A 19,098-nucleotide genomic window follows, 5' to 3' on the forward strand; every position below is an offset into this window, starting at 1 on the left:
TGTATAACACAGGTCTTGATGATTTTTTTTGCTGCTATATTATTTTGAAAGAGATTAAATTTTAGGCAAACTCTTCTTCTCCTCATGTTGGTACTTTTTTATATTAAAATAGATAATTTTCTGCCACATTCCCATCCAGGTTACTTTCTCCTTCTACTATGTAACAGACTGTGTATAAGGCAGCAATAAATGGCTAAGACTTAGTTTCCCCTAGAGGAATGCTAAGAAGGTTAATAATTGTTAGATTTCAACTGGCACAGCAGATACCTTTTTCTGCTTTATTTATTAGGAATTTCAGACATCTGTGCATTTTGTGTGGGTATCAGTCTCTACTGTCCTTGTTAAATGGATGTATCTAAATTCTTTTCTCATCCTGTTGTTAGGTGGCAGTGGCATTCAGCTGAGATCTTTTGGCTCCGGGCAGTTGGACTTAACCAGTTCCTCCTCTTCTCTTGGAAGTGAGAACAGTAACAAGAATAACAATGCACCACGGACCTATGGGATAGGTGGGGTTTATAGAACCAGAAATGGGGTGGGCAAGAGAGGAAGCATCTCATTATTTAAAGAAAATGGAGAATTCCTCCAAATGTCAAGTACTCTGTATGAGTGATTATTTTTCTAGAGATGTTTTCTTTGAGCAGACTATTCAGGGAAGGCTTTAAATCTTGTGTATTAGAACTTGAAGTACAATTTATAAAAAGACATTTCAGAAATGAAGGCATTAAATCTTTATCAAGACCTGTGCAACCTTTAAAAAAATAAATCAGGAATTCACAATTTATTGAAAGAATGGGGAACTACTATTTAGAGAGTAAATTTGCAACATTTAACTGCTCTAGATTTAATTTCTTTTGTTAGGTAAGTAGCATTGTAAATTCTGCATTGCATATAATCATATAAAATCACTATTTTAAGTAACATGTGAGGTCCTTAGTATTATAGAAAAGAAGATTTGGATTTTTTTCTTTTAAAATATCAAATCCAAGACAAGCCTCTTCCTCTGTGACTTTAAAAATTAGTTTTAGCAACAAAGGAGAGTTAAGGGTCCTTTCAGGCCAAGCAATGGACATCTAATCTGTTAAGACATTTTATAATGATGGTCTGGGTACAAATGAGATTTTGCATATTACATCTTTCAAAACAACTGGCTTTTATGCAGTTTACCCAGTATATTATTAATGCTGAAAAACCAAATGGCAAAAATCCAAAAATATCTTCTGTTTTTAAAAATTCTTTGTTTTTATGTCTACTTAAAATTCCAAGTATAATGCATATAGTTCCAGTTGAAGTATTCTATACCACACTTAAAGTTCTAAAATCTGAAAGCTGACATTTAAAACAAGATTACTAACTTTGTTTGCAGTTTGAAAAGAAAACCAAAACATGCTTTCAAATCTGCTCATAGTGATAGTTATTCTTCCTTGTTTACTTTGGATTAATAGTAGTCTCATTTATAGCTAAGGGAGCTAAGAATGGCCTAGTAGTACCATGATTTCTGCATCATTTCAGACTCACATAATAATGTTTTTTCTTCTCTAAACTTGCATTAATTAAGCAAATAGAATTTACCTTATCTGTTTGTCACCTGGTCTCTCTACAAGTCATATGGGTTGTTTTCCTACCTCATTGGTGATGTCTTTGCCTACAGTTTTGCTTCTGTTTGGTAGACTTTAGTTTTATGGTCTAAACCCACAGTGTCTAATTAATATGGTTGTATTTCCTGTACAGGTTATACGCTGGCTCCTAGTGGTACTGTGGATAATTTTTCAGATTCTGGTCACAGTGAAATTTCTTCACGCTCCAGTGTTGTCAGCAATTCTTCTTTTGACTCAGTGCCAGTCTCGCTGCACGATGAGAGGCGCCAGAGGCATTCTGTCAGCATTGTGGAAACCAACCTAGGGGTGGGCAGGATGGAGCGGCGGACCATGATTGAGCCTGATCAGTATAGCTTGGGGTAGGAGGCTTTTCTTTAATATTCTTTTACATTCCTTCTTCTATATCTCTTCTAAAACCAAGTCCTTTTCTTTTCAGATGCATATTGCTATTTATTTTACATGATGCCTGAGAAATTTTTCCCCCATCCCAGTTCTAACTTCCACAATTTTCAGATGATTAAGTACCAATGCTATTTTTGTTATGCAGATTGCTTTTCAATTAGGTTTATTCTTTATTGGAACACAGTTGTTCTGTGCTGGAAGCAGAAGGTGTTTTTAGGATTTATCCAAGTTCCTTTGTATGAGCTGCCTCCCTGAAATAATCAGATTATGTTGAGCCATCCTTAACCTTGTAAGGAAAATGCCCCTTATATAAGCAAGTTGTTCTTTTTCCTTTATTTTATGACAAGAGGGGAAAACTGGACATGGCAGAACTGGCCAGTATAATGCAATGCACCAGCTTTCTTCCTCTTCCTGGGATGCAAAAAGCAAGCCACCTGCCTCAGGAAAAAAGGCATTGTGGTTTTGTTATAAGTTTATTAGTTAGCAATCTTGCAATTTTTTTTCTTTTTCATTTCTTTTGACTATTTAGGTCCTATGCACCAATGCCTGAGAGTCGGGGCTTATATGCTACAGCTACAGTAATTTCTTCTCCAAGCACGGAGGAACTTTCCCAGGATCAGGGGGATCGGGCCTCCCTGGATGCTGCTGACAGTGGCCGTGGGAGCTGGACTTCGTGCTCAAGTGGTTCCCATGATAACATACAAACCATCCAGCACCAGCGAAGCTGGGAAACGCTTCCATTCGGGCACACTCACTTTGATTATTCAGGGGAACCTGCAGGTTTATGGGCCACAAGCAGCCATATGGACCAAATTATGTTTTCTGATCATAGCACAAAGTATAACAGGCAGAATCAAAGTAGAGAGAGCCTTGAACAAGCCCAGTCCCGGGCAAGCTGGGCATCTTCCACGGGTTACTGGGGCGAGGACTCAGAGGGTGATACAGGCACAATAAAGCGAAGGGGTGGGAAAGATGTTTCAATTGAAGCTGAAAGCAGTAGCATAGCATCCGTGACCACAGAGGAAACCAAACTGGTTCCCATGCCTGCTCACATAGCTGTGACACCAAGTACTGCAAAGGGGCTTATTGGTAAGTTTAAAAATCTGAGTGAGTGCTTTGGCATGTCTGGATCATAGATTTAATATCACTTATATCAAAAGTAAAATTATTTGTTTGTGGTTCTTTTCCTGATTTTGTCCATTGCTTCCAAATTAGCAGCCCGTTCAGGATTTTGAAGTGAACAGTGGTCAAGAGCACAGCCTCTATGGTCAGGTACATATAGATATGTTCCAGCATAGTAAACTTTCAATAAATCTTAGCTATCAGGATCAGTAGATTGTCACTATGGATATTACCTAGTCTTAATTTTGATTTTTAATCTGAAAACTATCAGGAAGGATTCACATTCTTCTGAGAGGAAGAATTTTTGTTTATTTGAGACATTTTATAATTGAAATGTTTTATTATTCTATTTTGCTCCCTTGAATGTGTTTAGAACTTTATACTTTGCATATTTAAAAATCTTCCATTGATTTGTGTTATATAGAAAAATTATTCCTGTGCTAAACAAACTAATTCTTCCCACACACTGTAGAACAAGGGGAGGGGGCTAATTGCTAGTGTAATGAGCAAGAGCTGGAGCTGAGGAGTGAGGCTGATTGGGATTTGAATCCTCATCTTGCCACTGTACTAGCCTCGTAAACTGGACAAAGTACTAAGCTGGTACCCATTTCCCCATCTGTCAAATGAGCTTAATAATTTCTCCCTAATAGGGTTATATGAGGATAGAAGAAATCTATGCAAAGCATTTACAGTAAGGGCTAGAGTAGTCATGAGTACTGAAAGGTGCTGCTGCTGTTTCTATTGTAAAGGCTCTCCTGTTCCCTCACTCCTAATGGGTTGTGTTTTCTATGGCATATTTATTGTCTATATAATTGAAGGATAGGAAGATATTACAGGATATGGTTTGGAAAATTCTGGAGTATAATTGTTAACAGACATCTCTTATTAGTAAGGAAATTGTGATTTTTTTTTTTTCCATATAAATAGTCTTGGGTGAGTGTCAAGTTTAATATCCTCCTAACAGGAATAAAAAGATAAGTTTTTTTTTTTTAATCTTTAACAAACTAATATTCAAAATTTTTGCAAATAAAGGGAGAATATATTTAGTTCTTAATAGTTGAGTCTAGAAAATTTGATAAAATAAAACTTCCGCTTTACTTGCCTTTACAGATTTCATGTTCTAGGTCACGAACATTAATAAAAAATTTTAAGGAAAATACCTAGCTTTCAGTTTTAGAGTTTTTTAAAATTTGTGTCCCTTGTTTGTCCTACTTTTCCAAATTTATTTTAATTCATTATTTTCCAAAGTCTGATCCAGAGATCTGAACCTAATGTGGAACAGATTCTTCGCCTGATAAATATAAATGCCCAATAAAAGATGGAATAGCCTACATTATCTCTGGGGCAGGGAGAGAGGAAGAAAGTGAACTTTTACCAAAATTAATGTATTCCAGGCATGGTAGTGGGTACTTTCTACCTTAATCCTTCCAGTAAACCCAAGGGTTAAGTGTTAACCTTATTATTTTTTTATAGTTGAGGACCAGTTTTAAAGTAGTCTGTTTAAAGTTTAAGGTTAAACTGCCTAATAGCTTCTTTCACCAACTATTTCACCACAGACACAGAACCATCAGGATTATTTTGGTTTAGTTAACATCCATGCCTTTGGCTGCCATACCCACCCCACACTACACAAAATCACATTTGATGTTACAGTGTGTATGCTGGTTTAAACCTAAACTTGCTATTGAACAATTATTGAATGAAACTTTCGGGCATGAAATCATCTTCCACAAATTTTTTAACGGCTAATACATTGTTTTTACACTAGCACGAAAGGAGGGCAGGTATCGAGAGCCCCCACCCACCCCTCCTGGCTACATTGGAATCCCCATCACTGACTTCCCAGAAGGGCATTCTCACCCAGCCAGGAAGCCTCCAGACTACAACGTGGCGCTTCAGAGATCGCGGATGGTTGCCCGACCCTCTGAGACACCTGGGCCTTCCTCTGCACAGCAGCCACACGGGCATCCAGCCAGCAGCAGCAGGCCTGTGAACAAGCCGCAGTGGCACAAACCGAATGAGGCAGACCCACGCCTTGCCCAGTACCAGTCTCAAGGGTTTTCCACCGAGGAAGATGGTACATGTGCATTCCTCAACCCTTAAAGTCAGGCATATTAACCTACGGTGCCATAACCTTTCTAAGGCATTTCTATCTTAACACTGTGGTCACTGGGTACATAGCTGTGTCTCTAACCATATACCAGAGTGAAGGACATTTTATACTCAGTTCCAATCTTGGAGGTAAAGCTTTTGACTGCTTTCTTTGTGTGCCCCTCCTCCAGATGCCTTAAGAAATAACAAACATTGCAGATGGGGTCACTTGTAATAAAGGGTGTACATAGTTGAAATTTCTTGTCTAATTCCCACTAGAATTGAAGTACTACTGTGACCCTTTTTTTAAGGAAAAGAATAAAAATCTTACAAGTTGTACTATTTTTAGAAACATCTTGAGTTGTAAACATGGATATTTGAAGTTTTCATTATATTTGCACTTTTAATGAGTTCCCAGTGAAGTCGGCTAAAGAAATATACTTACTCTATTTTGAGACTGTACCTTTTTTCCTTCTTTTTACAAGTCTGCCTTATGCTGGATTTTGGACAAGGAAGGGAGACAATGCTCTTCATCCTTTTTTAAGTTTGAGATGTTTTATAACACAAGTCATCATAAGAAAAAAAAGCAAAACCAAATAAATGAAAATCACCTATAATCCTGCCACTCGTGGGATAACCACTATTAACATTTTGTTATATATCTTTCTAGATCTATTTATGCATGAGTGTATATTGTTTTAAAATATGGCATGTTGCTGTTTTATAACGTCAATGAATTTATTGACTTCCCTTACAGTAAATACGCAATATATTGTGTGTGTGTGTGTGTGTGTGTATATATATATATATATATATATATATGTATTTAAAGGTGTACATCATACATACTTTTTTAAACTTTTTTTAATCTTGCCAATTATTGCCTAGAGGGAAGAAAGGATTTTAAGTGAACTATACTAACAAGAATAGCTATGGTATTTTTATATTTATATTTAGCACGTCAGTAAAAATATTTCCTGAGAAAAGGCTTGTTTTCTCATTGATTTCTTTCTTCCCCGGTTGTGTTTGCAGAAGATGAACAAGTATCTGCTGTTTGAGGCACAAGCTTTTCTGGATCCAGAGTGAGCCACCTCAAAGGAGAGCACAAGAAGACGTCCCTAGCATTGGAGCCCTGGAACTCAAATTCTGAGGATGGTGGACCAGTTTGCCTCCTTCCCTGCCTTAAAAGCAGCATGGGGCTTCTCTCCTTTTTCCTTTCCCCCTTGCATGTGAAATACTGTGAAGAAATTGCCCTGGCACTTTTCAGACTTTGTTGCTTGAAATGCACAGTGCAGCAGTCTTCAAGCTCCCACTGTTGCTGCCTGCCACGTCACACAGTATCATTCCAAATTCCAAGATCATCACAACAAGATGATTCACTCTGGCTGCACTTCTTAATGCCTGGAAGGATTTTTTTTTTTTAATCTTCCTTTTAGATTTCAGTACAGTCCTAGCACTTGGTCTCATTGGGATAATGAGAAAAGCTAGCCATTGAACTACTTGGGCATTTAACCCACCAAGGAAGACAAAGAAGAACAATGAAATGCTTAGTACAGTGCTTGTCCACTTGTTTACAGTTTCTTCTTTTTTTAATATTGTGTTCAGAGAGTAAATGTTATATCCATTTAATGAATTACAGTATTATTTTGAACCTTTAAATAGGGTTGCCAGCCTGGGTTTCTAAAAAAACCAAATATGCCGGACAGGGTGTGGCCGCACTAAGAAGCAGGGAAGACCTGGTTTGTGGTGCCATCTTCCTGTGCCCTTCTGGCCTCACCCGTGAAGTGCCCTATCCTGGAAGTATAAAATGTTAGCCAATTACATAAATACCAAGACACCCCATCCACTTCTTCCCCAGTGGGTGGGGTTCTGCAAACTGTTTGCACATGGCCAGGGGAGGGAAATAGGACTCTCGTGTCCTGTGTCTGAGCCTTATGGAATATGGGACAGTGTCATTTGAGGACATGTCCTGCTCCATTGAGATGGATGGCAAACCCCATTTTTAAGTTATGTCTCTTTGATTTTTGTTAATTTAGAGTTATAGGTGATTTTTTTTTTTTTTTTTTTTTTTCTAAGAGAAACGTTTATAACTGGATAGCATTGCAGTGAAAGCAGCTTGGGATGTTGGAGCTAATGCCAGTTGTTAATACTGCTCTTTCAAGACAGCTTCCCTTTACTGAACTGGCATTAGGGAATCAGCAAGTCTTTAACATGATAAAAGATCAAAAATCTGGTTACATATGCCAGCCAGCCTTTGCAAGGCAGGTTAGTCACCAAAGACTAACCTGTGAGTGGCTTTATGGACACTGCGTGTAGAGAAGGCCTGAGTGTAGCAACCACCTGCTCACAGCTGCTATTAACCTTCTAGTGACTGAAATGACCCCTCCACTCTATTTTTGTGTTGTTTTTGCACAGACTCCGGAAAAGTGAAGGCTGCCAATCAGAGTAGTACTCAAATGTGAGGAACTGCTGGTCTTGGATTTTTTTTCCATTAAATTCAGCTGATCATATTGATCAGTAGATAAACGTAAATAGCTTCAAATTTTAAAAGTCAAATTGCAGTGTTTTTTCACTGTATTAAACAATGTCAGTGCTTTATTTAATAATTCTCTTCTGTATCATGGCATTTGTCTACTTGCTTATATATTACATTGTCAATTATGCATTTGTAATTTTACATGTAATATGCATTATTTGCCAGTTTTATTATATAGGCTATGGACCTCATATGCATATAGAAAGACAGAAATCTAGCTCTACCACAAGTTGCACAAATGTTATCTAAGCATTAAGTAATTGTAGAACATAGGACTGCTAATCTCAGTTCACTCTGTGATGTCAAGTGCAGAATGTACAATTAACTGGTGATTTCCTCATACTTTTGATACTACTTGTACCTGTATGTCTTTTAGAAAGACATTGGTGGAGTCTGTATCCCTTTTGTATTTTTAATACAATAATTGTACATATTGGTTATATTTTTGTTGAAGATGGTAGAAACGTACTATGTTTATGCTTCTACATCCAGTTTGTACAAGCTGGAAAATAAATAAATATAACATAAAGCCTTGTTTATATTCTTAATCTTGCATGCTTTTTTATTATTGAAGTATAATAAAGGCCTTTGGTCTCAGTGCAAAAGTAAGCTCTTAGCAGGCTGAAGAGATTTGGCATCTTGGCTGGTATCTCTATTTGCATGGAATGTCTTTTCTCAACCTTATTCCAATAAAAATCTCTGTGGGACATAATATTTTGATTTCCAGTTTACAGATTGAGAAACAGGACCTCAGAGAACTTAAAATGACTTTCAAGCCCCATGATCATTAAGCATACAATTAAGCTAATGATTCAGGAGTTCTAATTAGTACATAAGATACTGTTTTTATGTCTGTGGGTTCATATGTAGTTAAGTCTGAGTAATAATTTCAGTCTATCAAAAGGCAACTGATGTTTCAAAAGGTAAAAAACATTTAAGCAACAGCCTGGTTAAACACTGAAATCAAGGATTCGTTTCTTATCCTCAAGCAGGCATAAGTGAAAGTGATTGCCCATTGCTCAGTGAGAAGTATCAGAGGTTAGAGTGGAAGCACATGGACATACATACACAAAACATCCAAAAATGAGAGCAAGTCTGAAAAGGAGTCAGGAGTAAGGGTCTCCTGATACTAAAGGGAAAGTGGCCACTAGCTAAACTTAATCTTTTTGAGGCATTTGTACTAATTACCCTCCTAAATAAATTTGAAAATCTGTCCACCAAAACAATATGGAGAATCAAAACCATTCCGATAGCTTCAACTGTGTACTTTTAAAAAATGAAAGTACTGAGGGGCTTCCAGGGATGATGACAGGGTAGGAAGGGGCTCCAGGACTCTGTCCTTCAACCAAAACAAACAAACAGGCGGAAACTGTCTGAAACAACTATTTTGAAACTCCAGAAGGCATAAGAACACTAGACAATATCGTGGGAAGGGTGAGAAGAAGAGGCTGACAAGTCACAGTAAAGAACTGTAAATTGCTATCTCTGCCCAGTGGCTACCAGTGCCCACACCCTACTCTCACTGCACGCCACTGTGGGGTCCAGTCCCTGGCTAGAGGTTGTTGACAGAAAGGAACCTAAAAATCCCCTTACACAAGAATACAGTTGGGCATGGTCAATCACGTCCTTTGGTTAGTAAATTTGGATCACTGGTTCTGGGCTCTGAGGACAGCCATTGTTTCAACTCCACCCTGGATAAAGGCAGTGATGGCCATTATTTGAACCCTCCCTGGACATGGGTGAACGTGGTGCAGATTTCAAGTTGCAGAGCTTCCTCAGGGCTGTGGGGGATAGTTAGCTGAAGGGCCACATTCGCTGGGCAGGCCAGGAAAGCTCAGCTTTGGGGAGCCATCTGAGAAGCTCTTGGTGCCCTTCTTGATCCCCTCCCCAAAGCATGTTGGAGCTTGTCTGTGCCCTCTTTGTAGATCCCTGGCCATGTTTTGACTGGGAAAGACTGACTTGGGAAAGTCCTCCCCAGGATGACCCTCCTTCCAGAATTTGTACTCAAGGCCAAAGAAGTGTAAGACAACGAAAGGAGTGTAAAAACTTACAGGGGTGAACAAAAGCCTGCCAGCTTCAAATACTCTGGAGAGGGAGATTTGTCCCTGGAAAACAGACAGGAAAAAAGTCCAGGACAAGGCGGAAGCCCAGAAACACAGGGAAAACCCTGCAGACAGCATTCACCTTGGGCAGACCTTCCTGACAGGAGGGCTGAATCTCAAGAAAATCTCTGTCTTATCAGCTGCTTAAAAAAACAAAAACACATCCCAGGGAGTAAATCACAGAGTTAACATATTAAGATATTTAAATGTACAGTGTGCAACAAGAGTACAAGACAAAGAAGCAGGAAATGATGGCCCATTCAAAAGAAGAGGATAAAAATACAGAAAACAACAAAGACGACAAAAATATGGACATATTGAAACAAGCCTTTTAAAAATGATCTTAAAAATGCTCAAGGGAGGAGTAGAAAGTCACTGACTGCCATGCAGTCCAGTGTGCTTTATGGGCCATGTGCTGCTATGTATACCTGAAGTACTTGAAATGCAAATTTGGGGAGATTTTGTCATCTATAAGCTTGACTGGACTAAGTGCATAATTAGGATGCTTTTTCCACAAGTTGGAGTAGGCATGCAATTGATACTTTGGTCTGGAAAGCCATATGGTCCATCTTGAAGTATTGTAAGGAAAATTGGTACTAATTTGTTTCTGATTCAGTGTCCAAGAGTTATTTCAGATATGCACATTTCAAGCTTGAGTCACAACTACACAGTTCTGGCATAAGCATTTTTTATATTTAGATATTGTGGCTCCTTAGAGGTAGGAACCTACATTAAGAGAAACTAAGAGAACTGGTACTTCTTTGTCTCCTAGTTCTTATTCCAGGCTTATGAGCCAAAAGAAAAGCACTACTGATTTGTGCATGAAGAAAATTCAGATCATGGAGGGACTTGCAAAAGCTGTGAACTTTGATCCAGGTTTCAACAAAAGATGACAAAACATACAAAGAAACAGGAAGTGATGGCCCAGTCAAAGGAGAAGATTAAAGCTGAGAAACCAACAGTGAGGAGGATCAGACTTGGGACAGTTCAAAGGCTTAAAAAATAAAAGGGTCTTAAATATGTTAAAAGATCTAGAGGAAAACACAGGTAAAGAACTAAAGGAAATCAGAAAAACAGTAGATAAACACAGAGAATATAAGTAGAGAGATGGAAATTATGAAAAGAGTTGAAGACCACAATAACAGAAATTAAAAATTCCCTAGAAGGCAACAGCAGATTGGAGCTGGCAGAAGAAAGAATCAGTGAACTTGAAGATGAGATCATTGAAACCATCCTGTCTGTGCCAGTTTGAATGTATTATGTCCCCCCAAATACCATTATCTTTGATGTAATCTTGTGTGGGCAGATGTTATCAGTGTTGATTAGATTGTAATTCTTTGAGTGTTTCTTTGGAATGCGCCCCACCCAGCTGTGGGTGATGACTCTGATTGGATAATTTCCATGGAGGTGTTGCTCCACCCATTCCGGGTGGGTCTAAGTTGTTCAGTGGAGCCATATAAATGAGCTGACAGGCAGAGGGAACTCAGTGGAGCTGAGAGTGAACTTTTGAGAGGAGCTACAGCCAAGAGGGACACTTTGAAGAATGCACAGGAACTGACAGAGGAGCTACAGATGATGGGACAGTTTGAAGACAGCCGTTGAAAGCAGACTTTTGCTCCAAAGAAGCTGTGGGAAAAATGCCCTACGAGCAACTAAGAGTGACATTTTTGAGGAACTGCAGCCTAGAGAGGAACGTCCTGGGAGAAAGCCATTTTGAAACCAGAACTTTGGAGCAGACGCCAGCCACGTGCCTTCCCAGCTAACAGAGGTTTTCTGGACACCATTGGCCATCCTCCAGTGAAGATACCCGATTGCTGATATGTTACCTTGGACACTTTATGGCCTTAAGACTGTAACTTTGTAACCAAATAAACCCCCTTTATAAAAGCCAATCCATTTTTGGTGTTTTGAATTCCGGCAGCATTAGCAAACTAGAACACTGTCTGAGGAAAAGAAAGAGGAAAGAATGAAGAAAAGTAAACAGAGTCTAAGGAATCTGGGACACCATCAAGCATACCAAATATGCATTGTGGGAGTCCCAGAAGGAAAAGAGAGAACTTCAAGGAAATAATGGCTGAAAACTTCCCAGATTTAAAGAGAGACATGAGCATACACATCCAAGATGTTCAACAGACTCCAAATAATATAAACTCAAATACAGCTACACTGCACCATGTTACAATAAAACTGTTGAATGCCAGAGATAGAGAATACTCAAAGCTCTCCTTCAAATTTGAGGGAGAGCTTAAAATTTTCACAAACAAATGCTGAGAGAATTTGCCAACAAGAGATACTAAAGGGAGCCCTGCAAGAAATACTAAAGGGAGCTCCACTGGCTGAGATAAAAAAGGAGAAAGACTTCTGGAGAAGGGCACAGAACTGAAGAGCTATATTAAGGAAACCTTAAAGGAAATAGAGCAAGGAAAAAAACACATCTGACAAATAAAACCAAAGGATATGATGGTTGATTCAAGAACTGCCTTCACAGTAATAACATTGAATGTTTTTGAATGGATTAAACTCCCCAATTAAAAGATACAGATTGGCAGAATGGATTAAAAAATATGAACCATCAATATGGTGCTTACAAGAGACTCATCTTAGACACAGACTCACAGAGAAATTGAAAGTGAAAGGATGGAAAAAAATATTCCATGCAAACTACAGCCAAAAGAAAGCAGGGCTAGCTATATTAATCTCAGATAAGTAGACTTTAACTGCAAAGATGTCATAAGAGACACAGAAGAGCACTATATACTAATAAAAGAGACAATTCAACAAGAAGAAATAGCAATCAAAGATTTCTACGCACCCAATCAGGGTGCCCCAATGTACATGAGACAGACATCGGCAAAACTGAAGGAAGCAGTAGACGTTTCCACAATAATCATGGGAAACTTCAATATTTCACTCTCTCCTATAGATATATCAATCAGGCCGAGGACCAATATGGAAATTGAAAAACTAAACAATGTGATAAATGAATTTGAATTAACAGACATATATAGAGCACTACATCCCAAATCACCAGGATATACATTCTTCTCTAGTGCTCATGGAACTTTCTCCAGGACACATCATATGCTGAGGCATAAAACAAGCCTCAATAAATTTAAAAAGATTGAAATTATTCAAAGCACATTCTCTAATCACAATGGAATGCAATTAGAAGTTAAAAACCATCAAAGACCTAAAACATTCACAAATATCTGGAGGTTAAACAACACTCCTAAATAATCAGTGGGTTAAAGATGAAATTGCAAGAGAAATTGCTAAATATTAAGAGGCAAATGAAAATGAGAACACAAGGTATCAAAACTCATGAGATGCAGTGAAGGTGTTGTTGAGGGGGAAATTATTGCTCTAAATGCCTACATTAAGAAGGAAGAAAGAGCTAAAATCAAAGAACTAATGGAACAACTGAAGAAGCTAGAAATTGAACAGAAAATCAATCCTAAACCAAGTAGAAGAAAAGAAATAAATGATATAGAGAACAAAAACAAAACAAAACAAAACAAAAAAACAACAGAATAAATAAACCAAAAGTTGGTTCTTTGAGAAGAGCATCAAGATGGACAAGCCTGTAGCTAGATCAACAAAATTAAAAAGAGAGAGGACCCAAATAAACAAAATAATAAATGAGAGAGAGGACATTACTGCAGATCCTGAAGAAATGAAAAAAAAAAAACTCCTAAGAGGGTACTATGAACAACTGTATTCCAACAAACTAGATAATGTAGAGGAAATGGACAATTTTCTGGAAACACATGAACAACTTATACTGACCCAAGAAGAAACAGAAGACCTCAACCAACCAATCACAAGCAAAGAGATCCAATCAGTCATCAAAAGCTTCCCACAAATAAAAGCCCAGGGCCAGATGGCTTCACTGGGGAATTCATCCAAACTTTCCAAAAATAATTGACACCAATCTTACTTAAATTCTTTCAAAACACTGAAGAAACTGGAACACTACCTATTTCATTTTATGAAGCTAACATCACTCTAATACAAAAACCAGGCAAAGATGCTACAAAAAAGGGAAACTGCAGGCCAATTTCTCTCATGAATATAGAAGCAAAAAATCTCAACAAAATACTTGCAAAACAAATCCAAAGACACATTAAAAAAATCATACAACATGACCAAGTGGAGTTCATTCCAGGTATGCAAGGGTGGTTCAACATAAGAAAATTAATCAAAGTAAAACAACACAGTAACAAATCAAAAGGGAGAAAACAAATGAACATCTCAATAGATGCTGAAAAAGTACTCGACAAAATCCAACATCCTTTTCTGATAAAAACACCTCAAAAGGTAGGAGTTGAAGGAAACTTCCTCAATATGATAAACAGCATACATGAAAAACCCACAGCCAGCATAGTACTCAATGGTGAGAGACTGAAAGCCTTCCCTCTAAGATCAGGAATGAGACAAGGATGCCCGCTGTCACCACTATTCAACATCATGCTGGAAGTGCTAGCCAGGGCAATCCGGAAAGACAAAGAAATAAAAGGCATCCAAATTGGAAAGGAAGAAGTAAAACTGTCATTATTTGCAGATGATATGATCTTATATGTGGAAAACCCTGAGAAATTGATGACACAGCTCAAGCTAATAAATATATTTAGCAAAGTAGCGGGATACAAGATTAATGCGTATGTTATGTAATAACTATACATACATTATGTATGTATTACAATACATACATTACATACATTAATATGTATTTATAATGTATTACAATACATACATTATTACATATAGTGTTAGTGTATAGTAATGTTCCTATACACTAGTAATGACCTAACTGAAGAGACACTCAATAAAAAGATACCATTCTCAATAGCAACTAAAAAAATCAAGTACCTAGGAATAAACTTAACCCAGGATGTAAAAGACCTATACATAGAAAATTACATAACTTTACTAAAAGAAATAGAAGGGGACCTAAAAAGATGGAAAAATATTCCATGTTCATGAACAGGAAGGCTAAATGTTAAGATGTCAATTCTATCCAAACTCATCTACAGATTCAATGCAATTCCAATCAAAATTCCAACAGCCTATTTTGCAGACTTGGAAAAGCTACTTATCAAATTTATTTGGAAGGGAAAGATGCCTCAAATTGCTAAAAACTTTCTAAAAAAGTAATGTGAAATGAGAGGTCTTACACTTCCTGACTGAAGTTTTCTATAAAACCACAGTAGTCAAAACAGCATGATACTGGCACAAAGATAGACATATTTATCAATGGAATTGAATTGAGAATTCAGAGATAGACCCCCAGATCTATGGTCAACTTATCTTTGATAAGGCCCCCAAACTGGGACCTAACAGTATCTTCAACAAATAGGGCTGGGAGAACTGGATATCCATATCCAAAAGAATGAAAGAGGACCCCTACCTCACACCCTATACAAAAATTAATTCAAAGTGGATCAAAGACCTCAATATAAGAGACAATACCATAAAACTCCTATAAGATAATGTGGGGAAACATCTTCAGATCTTGTATTAGGAGGTTGCTTCTTAGACCTTACACCCAAACACAAGCAACAAAAGAAAAAATAGATAAGTGGGAACCCCTCAAAATTAAAAGCTTCTGTACCTCAAAGGAATTTGTCAAAAAGGTGAAGAGGCAGCCAATCCAATAGGAAAAAATATTTGGAAGCCATATATATGAAAAAGACTGCTATCTTGCACATATAAAGTCTACAACTCAATGACAATAGTACAGCCAACCAAGTTATAAAATAGGCAAAAGATATGAAAAGACATTTCTCTGAGGAAGAAATACAAATGGCTAAAAAACACTGAAAAAAATGTTTATCTTCACTAGCTATTAGGGAGATGCAAATTAAGAGTATAATGAAATATGTCACACCAATTAGAATGGCTGCCATTAAACAAACAGGAAACTACAAACATTGGAGAGGATGTGGTGAAACTGGAACTTTTATTCATTGCTGGTGGGACTGTATAACAGTACAGCCATTCTGGAGGGCAGTCTGGTGGTTCCTTAGGAAACTAGATATTGAATTACGCTATGATCCAGCAATTTCACTTCATGGTGTATACCCAGAAAGTCTGAAAGCAGTGACATGAACAGATATTTGCACACCAATGTTCATAGCAGCAATATTCACAACTGCCAAGAAATGGAGACAATCCAAATGTTCTTCAACAGATGAGTGGATTAACAAAATGTGGTATATACACATGATGGAATACTATGCAGCAGTAAGAAGGAACAAGGTCATGAAACATATGACAACACAGATGAACCTTGAAGACATAGTGCTGAGTGAAATAAGCCAGCACAAACAAGAGATTGTATGTTACCACTAACGTGAAATCTGTGAAAAATGTAAAATAACTGTTTTATATTGTAGAATGTAGGGGACCTAGTGATAGCAACTAGTGAAGGGGGAACAATAATAAGAAAAGATAAGATATGGAGAGTAATCTTAGTGATATGGGAATGCTCAGGAATGACTATGGTTTGTTAATTTTCTTGGGGTATGGTAGGAACACCTTGGAAGCAATGTAGTTATTTTATTGTATTTGTTTTTCTTATTCCTTTGCTTTGTTTTGCTTGAAATGTTTTTTTTTTTAATTTTTTGATAAAGTATAAAAATGAAAAAAATATATATACAAATGGCCAGAAAGCACTTGAAAACATGCTCATCATCATTAGCCACCAAGGATATGCATATGAAAACCACAATGAGATACCATTTCATAATCATTAGAATGGATGCTAATCTTAAAATATGGAAAATAAATTAAATGGAGAGGTTGCAGAGAAATAGGAACACTCATTCATTGCTGGTGGCAATGTAAAACAGTGCAGCTGCTGTGGAAGACATTCTGGCAGTTCCTCAGAAAGCTCAGTATGAATTACCATATGACCTGGCAATCCCCAGTCTTTATGCTAGGTATAAAGCCAAAAGAATTGAAAGTAAGGGCTCAAACAGATATTTTCACCCATCAATGTACATAGCAGCATTATTCACAATTGCCAGAAGATGGAAGTAACCCAAGTGTCCATCAACTGACGAATGGATAAGTAAAATGTATATACACACAATGGAATGTGTAAAAAGGAATGAAATCCTGATATGTGCGGCAGCATGGATGAAACTTGAAGACATCATGTTGAGAGAAATAAGGCAGACAAAAAAGGACAAGTATTGTATGATCTCACTGATTTGAAACAATTAGGATAAGCAAACTCATAAAATCATAATCTAGAATATAGGTTACCAGGGGATAATGTGGGGATAGGGAATGGAAGTTAAGACTTTAAATGTACAGGATTCCTATTTGGAATGATGGAAATATTTTGGTAATGGATGGTGGTGATGGTGACACAACATTGTGAATGCAATTAACAGTATTGAAATATGTATCAAATATGATTTAAAGGGGAAATACTAGATTGTATATATGGTAAAAGAATAAAAATTAAAACAAAATCAATGGAGCTACACCACACAGTGAACCCCAAGTTAATCATACACATTAATTAACAGCATAATCATGAAAATGTGCTATCATCCACTGTAACAAATGTTTTACACCAATGCAAGGTGATGGTGGTGGGGTGGTATAAGGGAATCCTGTATTTTATACATGCTTGTTCTGTAAACCCCCTTCTCTAATGAAAAAATTTAAAATAAAAGAAGGTGTAGTGTATATATTCCTGTACTATGTGCTCACTTCTATCATCTTTGCTTTATAAAACCCATTACTCAGGGACTTCCCCATCAAAACAACAATCAATGCTCTCTTTAATGCAATGTTCTATTTAATTTTCTGTTGCTCAAGAAGCTTAATTTTCTCAAACCTATTTCTAAAATTATTTAGAATCAGATGTTTTTGGGAATAACCACTTTATCATCTTTTTTTTATTATGCTAATAAATATGGGACAATGACAAATCAGCCATGATGCATTTTACTAACCTTTTCTATTTTAAGCCACCTCTAAGCGGCAAAAGACTCCTCTCTGATTCAGGGTTTCAAGAACTATGTTTTCATCAAATATACCTGATAGAAGCATCAGAGTTTGATCTGTTGCATGTTAATAATAGAACTTTTCCATGTTCTCCGAATGTTGTAGAAACTTCTGGTGACCTGAGTCTGTGTTTTCATACATATAGATTAAGGCCCTTTGAATATTTTCTCCAGCTTCAACCTTCCTGCTATTGGCAGGTGTTGATTTTATGCTCATTTATGCTTTAATATATTTTATTTCCAGTTCACTGCTAATATCATATCAAAAATGCTCTTGAAATATGCAAGCTGCTAAGGAGGCATGTATCAACAAACCTATTAGGTCTGTGTACTAACATATTTCTCAATGCATATTCATGGCAAAGAAAAATAGGAAACTCTCTTGAGTCCTTGGTTCCATGATACTATTCTTAAAAAAATAAATAAAAATTTAAAAAAAGACTTAAAGAATGAAGGTAGTGCAGCTACTGAAGGATCCAGTTGTCTGGAGAGGCAAATGATTTGGGGAATAGTCCCTAAAGAATGTAAAGGAGCACAGGTTGTTGAAAGGGGCAGGAATCCAACGGAAATGAGCAGGGCAGACTGCAACCAAGGCTGATGTGACACTTTTAAGAAAGACTTTAAAGTGAATGAGAATTTACCCAGCTGAGAGTGAGACAAAAACATTAACTGGAACTGAAAAATAATTTGTGAACTGTGCTTTTTTCAATATTCACATTTTAGCCTGTACAAGGCAAACATGATAAAATCCTTGCCTGTGTTTGAAATTGTATTTATTGCCTTGGTTATATAACAGAAACATTTATGGAGGTGATCAAAACTTTGCATGTAAGGTCAAGAAATCTTATAAATATTCTTGAGAAAAGCTATCATTTCATGGGCAATCAATAAGATCATAATTTTTATTATGGGGAAAAATGTCTAAGCCTGTAATAAAATATTTGAGTGAATTCAGAATCAAATGTGAGAGGAGAAATGGTGAAATAAATGAATCCAGAATATTCAGCACCTCAGAAATAAAGGCTCGTTTCATTTTTTTCTGCAGATTGTTTAATAAAATTTAAGGAACTTTTAATAATATTAACTATTGACTTACAGCAAATTTGACAAATGCAATCTGGTCTAATGAGAACCAATGAAGTATTATCTCAGAATATTTAAGCTTTTCCTTAATTTATATAGATTGGAACTTTTTTCTCAAATAAAACTGTAAAATTGATTTCTCATCA

At 37.0% G+C, this 19,098-nt stretch overlaps 1 protein-coding gene across 18 annotated transcripts in view; it reads left to right on the forward strand.

Moving 5' to 3' along the window:
* The window catches only part of RAPGEF2 (Rap guanine nucleotide exchange factor 2), a 300,342-nt gene extending 292,067 nt beyond the window's left edge, over positions 1 to 8,275 (forward strand). For 9 of the 18 annotated variants that reach the window (XM_037830929.1, XM_037830916.1, XM_037830919.1 and 6 more), the window contains 5 exons: positions 384 to 506; positions 1,729 to 1,954; positions 2,527 to 3,086; positions 4,888 to 5,196; positions 6,243 to 8,275. In XM_037830929.1, the coding sequence (XP_037686857.1) occupies positions 384 to 506; positions 1,729 to 1,954; positions 2,527 to 3,086; positions 4,888 to 5,196; positions 6,243 to 6,268 (1,244 nt within the window). In that variant the 3' untranslated portion in view covers positions 6,269 to 8,275. The remainder of the gene's footprint in view (positions 1 to 383; positions 507 to 1,728; positions 1,955 to 2,526; positions 3,087 to 4,887; positions 5,197 to 6,242) is intronic. The other 9 variants (XM_037830923.1, XM_037830926.1, XM_037830924.1 and 6 more) reach the window with 2 other exon arrangements.
* The last annotated feature ends 10,823 nt before the right edge of the window (positions 8,276 to 19,098 follow it).

Source organism: Choloepus didactylus, chromosome 3 (genome assembly GCF_015220235.1).
Source record: "Choloepus didactylus isolate mChoDid1 chromosome 3, mChoDid1.pri, whole genome shotgun sequence".
NCBI lineage: Eukaryota > Metazoa > Chordata > Mammalia > Pilosa > Megalonychidae > Choloepus > Choloepus didactylus.